We start from the raw sequence: 9,404 nt of genomic DNA, 5'->3' as shown, positions 1-9,404 counted from the left end.
TTATTTCAGTAGGTGTCTGCCACTGCAACAACAGAAGATTCCATCAGTCTCGTAATTTTAAAACGCATTTGCTAGAGATAGGATCTCACAATCCACCACTTTCGTGGTCTAGCATCCTCGCTAGCACTCGTTCCCTTCTCCAATCCATGTGGGACTTCCCCAATCCACTCTTCTTCAGGGCCCAGCGTCCTTGTTGTCACACTGCCTCGTGTTCACTCCATTCGGGGCTCAACCTCCTGGCACATCACCTGGTGTGTGCCTTTGACACCATTTGTAACAGCCCAAGTCCACTGATAGCAAATATTGTCCGCTTTGGCCTATTACGTATCACCTTCCACACCCTTATAAACAGTGTTTTGTTCCGGTACGTGAGATCTCACAAAAAGAACAAGAACAAGGGCTTGCTTAAATTAAGGAAGAGAAATAGAGTTGATTCTGAAACANTCGCTAATGATATCATAACAGCCATCCTTCTGTTTTATAAACACTCACTGTTTCTCTTTTATATTTCTTCCATTGTTAGGCAAAAATCCGAACCTCTCCTTCTTCCATCATCCATTTCTAACACCCAAAACAAAGCTCCAAAATTGGCACATCAATGGCGAAGCTGGCGGAACAGGAATCTCAGAGCAAGGAGAACATGAAGAACGCCATGTTAAAGCACGAACAGACATTTCGTCATCAAGTACGTTTCTTTATCCCATTTTCTCATCTGGGTTTGTGTTTTTTTACACTCAAAATCTTGTTTTCGTCATCAAGTACGTTTCTTTATGCCATTNAAATTGAACCATCAACTTTGTTTAAATGGGAGTCGATGTTTTATTTATTTTAAAACAAAATATTTTTTTAAATAAAAGTAACAAAATGAAATGATATTATCTTTATTTTTATTATTATTATTATTATTTGGCCAACACAATTATGAAGTATTTNTCGTGTTTTTTTACACTAGAAATCTTGTTTTCGTCATCAAGTACGTTTCTTTATGCCATTTTCTCATCTGGGTTTGTGTTTTTTTACACTAAAAATCTTGTTTTCAGGTGTATGAACTCCACAGATTGTACAGAATTCAGAAGCTTTTGATGAAGAACATAACAGAAAACAGAGGAAAAACAGAGAGATGGGAAGTGAAAAATGAAGATGAAGATGAAGATTATGAAAAAGAGAGTGATTTTATTGAAGAAAGTGAGGTTGAATTGACATTGGGACCTTCAAATTACAGCAATCAAGTTGGTGGAGGAAGGAGAAGAAGAAGAAAGAGCTGCTTCTCTTCTTCTTCTTCGTCTTCAACCACTGGCTCTGCTCAAAAAAGTCGAAGCTTTTACAGACATGGTGAGCTTGTTGGTGGCTCTGAAATGGGGTTTGTGGGGTTTCTTGAAGATGAGATGAGGCTTTCACAGCACCATCCAAATCCATGGCTTTGTCAACCTCTAACCCTTAATCTCACTTCATAAACACTTTGATTCTTTTATGTTCTGGATTGTTTTTACTTTTTTTTAGCTTATTTTTTAGTTTTCTTGGCTGATTGGGCGTCTAATCTTCTCTTTGTACAAGTTTATAACTAAGTTAGTATAATTATCATCATCGCCCGCCTTTTAGGTCTTGTTTGATAATCATTTGTTAGAATGCTAGCTCCGTTGGGTCGTTAACTTTTACGAGTCGTTCAACCGGAGTTCTCGAAAATGAACATGAATAACTATCTTGAAATGAATCCTTAAATACTTCATCTGTGATTCACTAGCAGTTCAGTTCAGCTGCTTATTTAAAGCTCAAAGTTTTTTGTTCAATTTGTTAGCAGCAAAAAGAGGCGTTTGTTTCTTTTTAAATTGGCCAAATTAAGCTACCAGAAGAAGGGGGTGTTATTTCAGTAGGTGTCTGCCACTGCAACAACAGAAGATTCCATCAGTCTCGTAATTTTAAAACGCATTTGCTAGAGATAGGATCTCACAATCCACCACTTTCGTGGTCTAGCATCCTCGCTAGCACTCGTTCCCTTCTCCAATCCATGTGGGACTTCCCCAATCCACTCTTCTTCAGGGCCCAGCGTCCTTGTTGTCACACTGCCTCGTGTTCACTCCATTCGGGGCTCAACCTCCTGGCACATCACCTGGTGTGTGCCTTTGACACCATTTGTAACAGCCCAAGTCCACTGATAGCAAATATTGTCCGCTTTGGCCTATTACGTATCACCTTCCACACCCTTATAAACAGTGTTTTGTTCCGGTACGTGAGATCTCACAAAAAGAACAAGAACAAGGGCTTGCTTAAATTAAGGAAGAGAAATAGAGTTGATTCTGAAACATATTGTTTTAGGCTCCATGAAGAATTGAGTCAGAAGAACCGACCAAAGCGTGGTGTTTCTGCAGCTCTGTCCCTGTTGGGCGTTGAGTTGGCTGTTCACTTTGCTTTTTAATCCAAAAGAAAAGAGATTGAATTATTCAGATTCAGACCCCACTAATACTCACTGTTCTTCGTCACAATTCAATATTATTTACAACATAACAGAGATTACAAAGCTTGCAAATCCTTGGAAGCCAAACAAAGAAACAAGTAAAGTAAAAAAAAACAAAGAAACCAGACTCTTCACAATGCTGCTGTANTACAAATCCTTGGAAGCCAAACAAAGAAACAAGTAAAGTAAAAAAAAAAACAAAGAAACCAGACTCTTCACAATGCTGCTGTATAGAGGTTTTGAAATGATTCATGATACGGAATGGCGCCGATCCTTGGCTGGCCTTACTCGGCCTTTCGTGTTCGATGCGATACCGTCGGTGCGCACGAACGGGTAGAGGCGACCGAGCTTCTTTGACACAGAGTTCATGAATGATTTCTTGGGCAGTGGAGGCTTGTCTCCCTGCAGCTGAGTGTTTGTGTTTGTGTTTGTGTTTGTGTTTGTTTGTGGACTGCTGCTTAGTGATGCCTTCTCAAACTCCCTCATTTTCATTTTCATTTTCACTAGCTCCAGCTTCAGATCAGCATTTTCTCTTCTCAAAAGGGAGAGCTCATCTGAAACTGTGGCTGCTGCTGTTTCATTGGAGTATATGTTCAATTTAGCAGGTGCTGCAGGCAGCTTCACTTCGGCCACACCACCATTCATGACATCTCGGAGGCGCTGCTGCTCATAATATAGCACCTGCACCACTGTTTGAACAGGAAGGCGATCGTTCTGTGCGGCATGGGCGCATGCCTCTCTTGATAGCTTCTGGCACTCCATTAAACTGCACACTTTCTTCCTTTCCATATCACTCAATGCAGGATGAGCCTATTAAATTAATACCCCTGTTATGATAAAGCTACTTTGAGTTTGAAATTAAGTTATAGAGATGATAGTTGTTTCACCTTCAAGTAGATATCTATGGCCCTATACATTCCATCTTCTGTAACTCTTGATTGTTCAGGGATAAGCTCAGCAATATTAATGAATTTCGACACCGATAAGTTGCGGTCCGAGGCGATTTCAGCAACATAATTCTCCATTAATCTTCCCACCCTTTGAAGCTCGCCTGATGATGAAGAAGAGGGAACACGTTGTTCCTCATTTGCATCGAGTTCGAGTTCGAGATCGAGATAATTCACCATGATTCGTTGTGCGGTGTCGACGTCGAACAATGTATCACCAGTGAAGGCATAAGAGGGAATCAAAAGGTCATCCAAAGCAGCCTGTCCTAATTGTGCAGCCATTCTCTTCTCCAAATCTAACCGGCAAGCAACGGTGGTGTCGAGATATAACGCTGCACGGAGGAGCATCGAAAGAAAGCTAACTGAGAGTGCATTCTTCTCCCTTGGTAGAAGACTCACTATTGTTTCCAATACAACTCTCTTTTCATGCTCATGTTGTGCCTCAAATTTCTTCCTTCCCTTTGCAAACACCTCCAAGCCACGGAGTGATTTCTGTGCATACAGCATTAGAAGTGGAGCTAGAGAGTAATGTTTGAAGCCTCTAGACATCATTGCAACAAGAACTCTTTGGAAGATATCAATTCTTAGAACAGTTAAGTCATCAGCCCACCAATCAACCATACTAAATTGGGTGTCTTTGCAGGCCACAAAGGCAATGGCATCAATGCAACGGCTCACCAATTTCACCTTCTCAGCTGTTGGAAGCAGTGTTTGAGACATATGCAAAACAGACACAGCCCCTGCAAGGCTTTTCAGTGCAACTTCATTGATGTATGCCTCACTTCTTCCTACCAAGTTTCCAATGGCATACTCCTCCGTCATCTCGAGATACTCCGCCACGCACCGGAGCATCGCGATATTCTCGGTGCCGATCTCGAAGTTTATACCATAGCAGAACATGGCAGCTAGCTCGAACGCCTCCGCCCCACCAGGACAATCAGGAAGCTCAATACTTGTGAGATCACCATCACTCGACTCTGATACTACTTTTCTTATGAGCCCACATTTTGAAACTAGTGGGAACTGCAAACAACAACACAATTCACTTCCCATACCTTAAAAACATCAAAATTTACTGTTTTTTTTACCTTATGCAAGGAGAAAGAGGCTTCTCCAACATGAACTGTGACATCACTTGGAATCTCTTGGGAAAAAATCCTTAACACAAACAAAAACAAAAACAAAAACAATCCTATAATAACAGGAACTGTAAGAATTTCCATTAAAGAAGAAGAAGAAGAAAAAAACATACCATTCACTCGTTCTTTTCATGGCTGTGGAAAGACGCTCATTCTTAGAAGAACAAACTCCAGCTTTCTCTGCTTCAGAATCAGCCATGGGAGAGATTCAACAACAACCTTAAACTTCATGATGTGTTCCTCATCATCATCATGATTCAGGAGGACAATCTTTTTGGTTCTTGTTCTTGTTTCTTTGTACTAACTCAGATTCAGAAACGAAAACCACTGAATTTTTCAGCTCAAAGCAGCTTCAATTTACTTGTCAGCTTACCAAATCATGAAGTTCATGAGCAAGAGCCCATGTGAAATGGCAGAAATGGGCATGGAGAATGGGAGGAAAGAGATGGCATATGTGGTAATAAAGGGGAAAATGGAGGGGAGATTGGGAAGAATGGGGATGGGGTTAATAAGAGCATGTGGTGTGGGCTTGGTTAAGAGATGAGGATGTTGGGTGGAGACAAACACAGGAAAATACAACATGGGAAGTGCCAAAAAAATTCCCAACCACAAATGTTAACATCTTAATAATCTTATGAACTCAAAATCTTTTACCTCCTAATGTTTTCTAACACCACCACCAAACAACAATCCGTTTTTTTTCTTCTAATGTTCGGGTGTGAATGCCGTCTCGTCCTCTCTTCCAAGCGAGAAAAAAAAATTAGCGAATATTTCTTTTCAAGGGAATCGAATACAATTATTTGATTGGATTAAAAGTCGACGATATTGTACTACTGGGAAAGTATGAAATTTCGAGCTGTTAAGTCTATTAAGACGATCTGGTATTTGAAAATCTGGTCCACAAGACTTGAACAGTAAGAATTGAGTTGGGTAGAACGGTCAAAATTTTACGTTATTTATTTCTTTTATTTAATTAGAAAGCTTGTCATCGAGGTAATTTAATGCAATTAAATTTTCTTTTATATCAAAAATATTTATTTTTAATTTTAATAGAAATAATGAGGCTAAATTAAAAGCACCCATCAACTTCATATTTTGTTTTATACCAAAATTTTCAAAAATTGAATAATATCTTTAAATCAAAAATAAAATAAAAAATATTATTATAATTAATTTTGGAGGAAAATTGTGACTATTTTATTTCAAAAATATTTTAAAACCTTTAAAATTGTTTCAAAAATACTTTTTTAAACTTCCAAAAATATCATTAATAACCTTAAAACTTCCTTTTAATAATAATAATAATAATAATAATAATAATAATAATANCTCATGTTGTGCCTCAAATTTCTTCCTTCCCTTTGCAAACACCTCCAAGCCACGGAGTGATTTCTGTGCATACAGCATTAGAAGTGGAGCTAGAGAGTAATGTTTGAAGCCTCTAGACATCATTGCAACAAGAACTCTTTGGAAGATATCAATTCTTAGAACAGTTAAGTCATCAGCCCACCAATCAACCATACTAAATTGGGTGTCTTTGCAGGCCACAAAGGCAATGGCATCAATGCAACGGCTCACCAATTTCACCTTCTCAGCTGTTGGAAGCAGTGTTTGAGACATATGCAAAACAGACACAGCCCCTGCAAGGCTTTTCAGTGCAACTTCATTGATGTATGCCTCACTTCTTCCTACCAAGTTTCCAATGGCATACTCCTCCGTCATCTCGAGATACTCCGCCACGCACCGGAGCATCGCGATATTCTCGGTGCCGATCTCGAAGTTTATACCATAGCAGAACATGGCAGCTAGCTCGAACGCCTCCGCCCCACCAGGACAATCAGGAAGCTCAATACTTGTGAGATCACCATCACTCGACTCTGATACTACTTTTCTTATGAGCCCACATTTTGAAACTAGTGGGAACTGCAAACAACAACACAATTCACTTCCCATACCTTAAAAACATCAAAATTTACTGTTTTTTTTACCTTATGCAAGGAGAAAGAGGCTTCTCCAACATGAACTGTGACATCACTTGGAATCTCTTGGGAAAAAATCCTTAACACAAACAAAAACAATCCTATAATAACAGGAACTGTAAGAATTTCCATTAAAGAAGAAGAAGAAGAAAAAAACATACCATTCACTTGTTCTTTTCATGGCTGTGGAAAGACGCTCATTCTTAGAAGAACAAACTCCAGCTTTCTCTGCTTCAGAATCAGCCATGGGAGAGATTCAACAACAACCTTAAACTTCATGATGTGTTCCTCATCATCATCATGATTCAGGAGGACAATCTTTTTGGTTCTTGTTCTTGTTTCTTTGTACTAACTCAGATTCAGAAACGAAAACCACTGAATTTTTCAGCTCAAAGCAGCTTCAATTTACTTGTCAGCTTACCAAATCATGAAGTTCATGAGCAAGAGCCCATGTGAAATGGCAGAAATGGGCATGGAGAATGGGAGGAAAGAGATGGCATATGTGGTAATAAAGGGGAAAATGGAGGGGAGATTGGGAAGAATGGGGATGGGGTTAATAAGAGCATGTGGTGTGGGCTTGGTTAAGAGATGAGGATGTTGGGTGGAGACAAACACAGGAAAATACAACATGGGAAGTGCCAAAAAAAATTCCCAACCACAAATGTTAACATCTTAATTTTTCCATAAAACCTATAAACCCTTTGCTCTTATTTGCTCTTATCTCCAAAACAATCTTATGAACTCAAAATCTTTTACCTCCTAATGTTTTCTAACACCACCACCAAACAACAATCCGTTTTTTTTCTTCTAATGTTCGGGTGTGAATGTCGTCTCGTCCTCTCTTCCAAGCGAGAAAAAAAAAAATTGGCGAATATTTCTTTTCAAAGGAATCGAATACAATCATTTGATTGGATTAAAAGTCGACGATATTGTACTACTGTGAAAGTATGAAATTTCGATTTGTTAAGTCTATTAAGACGATCTCGTATTTGAAAATCTAGTCCACAAGACTTGAACAGTAAGAATTGAGTTGGGTAGAACGGTAAAAATTTTACGTTATTTATTTCTTTTATTTAATTAGAAAGCTTGCAATCGAGGTAAGTTAATGCAATTAAATTTTCTTTTATACCAAAAATATTTATTTTTAATTTTAATAGAAATAATGAGGCTAAATTAAAAGCACCCATCAACTTCATATTTTGTTTTATACCAAAATTTTCAAAAATTGAATAATATCTTTAAATCAAAAATAAAATAAAAAATATTATTATAATTAATTTTGGAGGAAAATTGTGACTATTTTATTTCAAAAATATTTTAAAACCTTTAAAATTGTTTCAAAAATACTTTTTTAAACTTCCAAAAATATCATTAATAACCTTAAAACTTCCTTTTAATAATAATAATAATAATAATGATAATAATAATAATAGTAACCCTAAAGCCGTTTGATGGCCCATCAAATAAATTATTATTTGTCCAACCACTGATCACCTAAATTTTGGTTTACATGTTCTTCAACTTCAACCAAATGCATGCCAGCCTCCAACATGAGGGATGATGCAAAGTTGGGTTGTTTGGATGACTTCCTTTTCAAAATATTATTTCTATTTTTTTTAAATTTTGATTCCCGAGTAAAAATTTTGATTTGGGGGCCAGCATCCTTACTCGCACACCGCCTTGTGTCTTCTCCCTTCGGGGGAAGATCGAAAAGGCTGACACATCGTCCAGTGTCGATACCAACTGTAACAGCCTAAATCCACTGTTGGCAGATATTGTCTTTTTTGGGCTTTCCCTTTCGAGCTTCCCCTCAATGCTTTAAAACACGTCTGCTAAGATAAGGTTTCCACACTCTTATAAATGATGTTTTGTTCTCCTCTCCAATCAACGTGGGACATCACATTAACTAAAAGATAACCACGAACATGTACTCAAAATAAAGGAATAAGGCCATTCCCCTAGGTTTGTAAGGCCCTCCACTAGGTCGTCTAAGGGCATAAGAGGGTGTCCCTTTGTGCCCCAAAATAATTGTCCTATCAAACAAGATGAGCTTGGGAGCTGTCACTTCAATATATGTCAAGTCTCTATATTTAGTGGCTCTATGAAAATTTGTTTGGCAAATTTGAGCCACAAATGGAAATGAACATCTTCCTAAAGCAACCCAACCTAAACAACATTGTCCCCATCCCACATGGGTATGCTTTGAGTTTAATACCTCGATACAATATCAAATCTCAATCGACCCAACTCGATCATATGCTATCTTTTTTTCTTCTTCATTTATTACATTCAACGTCTTTCTTGTTCTTTTAAATTTTGTTTTGATTGTCATATAGGTTTTTTGATGTATCATATATGGCTGTCTTTGTCGGGAAGAAATGTAGAAAAGATTCGAAAAAGAAAAAAAAAAGAGTCGAACGAAGCGATAATGAATATTTTTTAAACTTGTGAATGATTATAAAAGAATGATCTCTTCGACTATGATTCATGTTTGGTTTCATTTATTTATGAGTAGATAGCTCTTTACCAGCTTTATTAAATGTCTATTTTGGTTCAAATTTAATACTTTTTCATTCAATCACTCTAGTGATTCCATTATGGTTCCACGTCTCAATTGGCATTATTTGTTATACAGTTGTTTGTTATTTAAGGCAATTAAGGCCAATATAAGCTATTTCCTTAGTTTGAAATAAATTAAATTAGGTGTTCGGCGTTACTAAGATTATTGAGTAAATATTCTAATAGGGTGAAACACCTCAACGATACTTGAAACAAATTCAAGGGACGGAATTAAGTATTTGAGTTTAGGGAGAACGTCGGCTAAGGCCAACCAAATAAGTAGTCTTATTATTGGCTCGGTCGGAAGACTTGATTGTTGAACCTTGCA

At 37.7% G+C, this 9,404-nt stretch overlaps 2 protein-coding genes across 2 annotated transcripts; one reads left to right on the top strand and one right to left on the bottom strand.

Annotated features, from left to right (window-relative positions):
* The first annotated feature begins 516 nt into the window (after positions 1–516).
* LOC111795940 lies at positions 517–1,584 on the top strand. Its single transcript, XM_023678585.1, has 2 exons — positions 517–685; positions 1,041–1,584. The coding sequence occupies exons 1-2, from the start codon at positions 599–601 to the stop codon at positions 1,452–1,454; spliced, it is 501 nt and encodes a 166-aa protein (XP_023534353.1). The 5' UTR covers positions 517–598; the 3' UTR covers positions 1,455–1,584.
* Positions 1,585–2,606: 1,022 nt separating this feature from the next.
* LOC111795102 (BTB/POZ domain-containing protein SR1IP1-like) lies at positions 2,607–7,085 on the bottom strand. Its single transcript, XM_023677348.1, has 7 exons — positions 6,679–7,085; positions 6,527–6,596; positions 5,880–6,461; positions 4,652–4,743; positions 4,488–4,557; positions 3,340–4,422; positions 2,607–3,262 (listed from the first exon to the last, which is right to left on the bottom strand). The coding sequence occupies exons 1-7, from the start codon at positions 6,762–6,764 to the stop codon at positions 2,702–2,704; spliced, it is 2,544 nt and encodes an 847-aa protein (XP_023533116.1). The 5' UTR covers positions 6,765–7,085; the 3' UTR covers positions 2,607–2,701.
* Positions 7,086–9,404: the final 2,319 nt, after the last annotated feature.

The sequence above is a fragment of the Cucurbita pepo genome, chromosome LG05 (assembly GCF_002806865.2).
Source record: "Cucurbita pepo subsp. pepo cultivar mu-cu-16 chromosome LG05, ASM280686v2, whole genome shotgun sequence".
Taxonomy (NCBI): Eukaryota; Viridiplantae; Streptophyta; class Magnoliopsida; order Cucurbitales; family Cucurbitaceae; genus Cucurbita; species Cucurbita pepo.
The sequence above is the reverse complement of the archived record's forward strand: the minus strand, read 5'-3'. Positions and strand labels throughout refer to the sequence as shown.

Excerpts from the sequence above, each read along its gene's own strand:
- LOC111795940 (XM_023678585.1), top strand. The coding sequence starts at position 599 with ATGGCGAAGCTGGCGGAACAGGAATCTCAGAGCAAGGAGAACATGAAG. Across the intron at positions 686-1,040 it reads AACAGACATTTCGTCATCAA|GTGTATGAACTCCACAGATT; the intron begins GTACGTTTCTTT and ends TCTTGTTTTCAG.
- LOC111795102 (XM_023677348.1), bottom strand. The coding sequence starts at position 6,764 with ATGGCTGATTCTGAAGCAGAGAAAGCTGGAGTTTGTTCTTCTAAGAAT. Across the intron at positions 6,597-6,678 it reads ATGAAAAGAACAAGTGAATG|GATTTTTTCCCAAGAGATTC; the intron begins GTATGTTTTTTT and ends GTTTGTGTTAAG. Across the intron at positions 4,558-4,651 it reads ATGAAAAGAACGAGTGAATG|GATTTTTTCCCAAGAGATTC; the intron begins GTATGTTTTTTT and ends GTTTGTGTTAAG.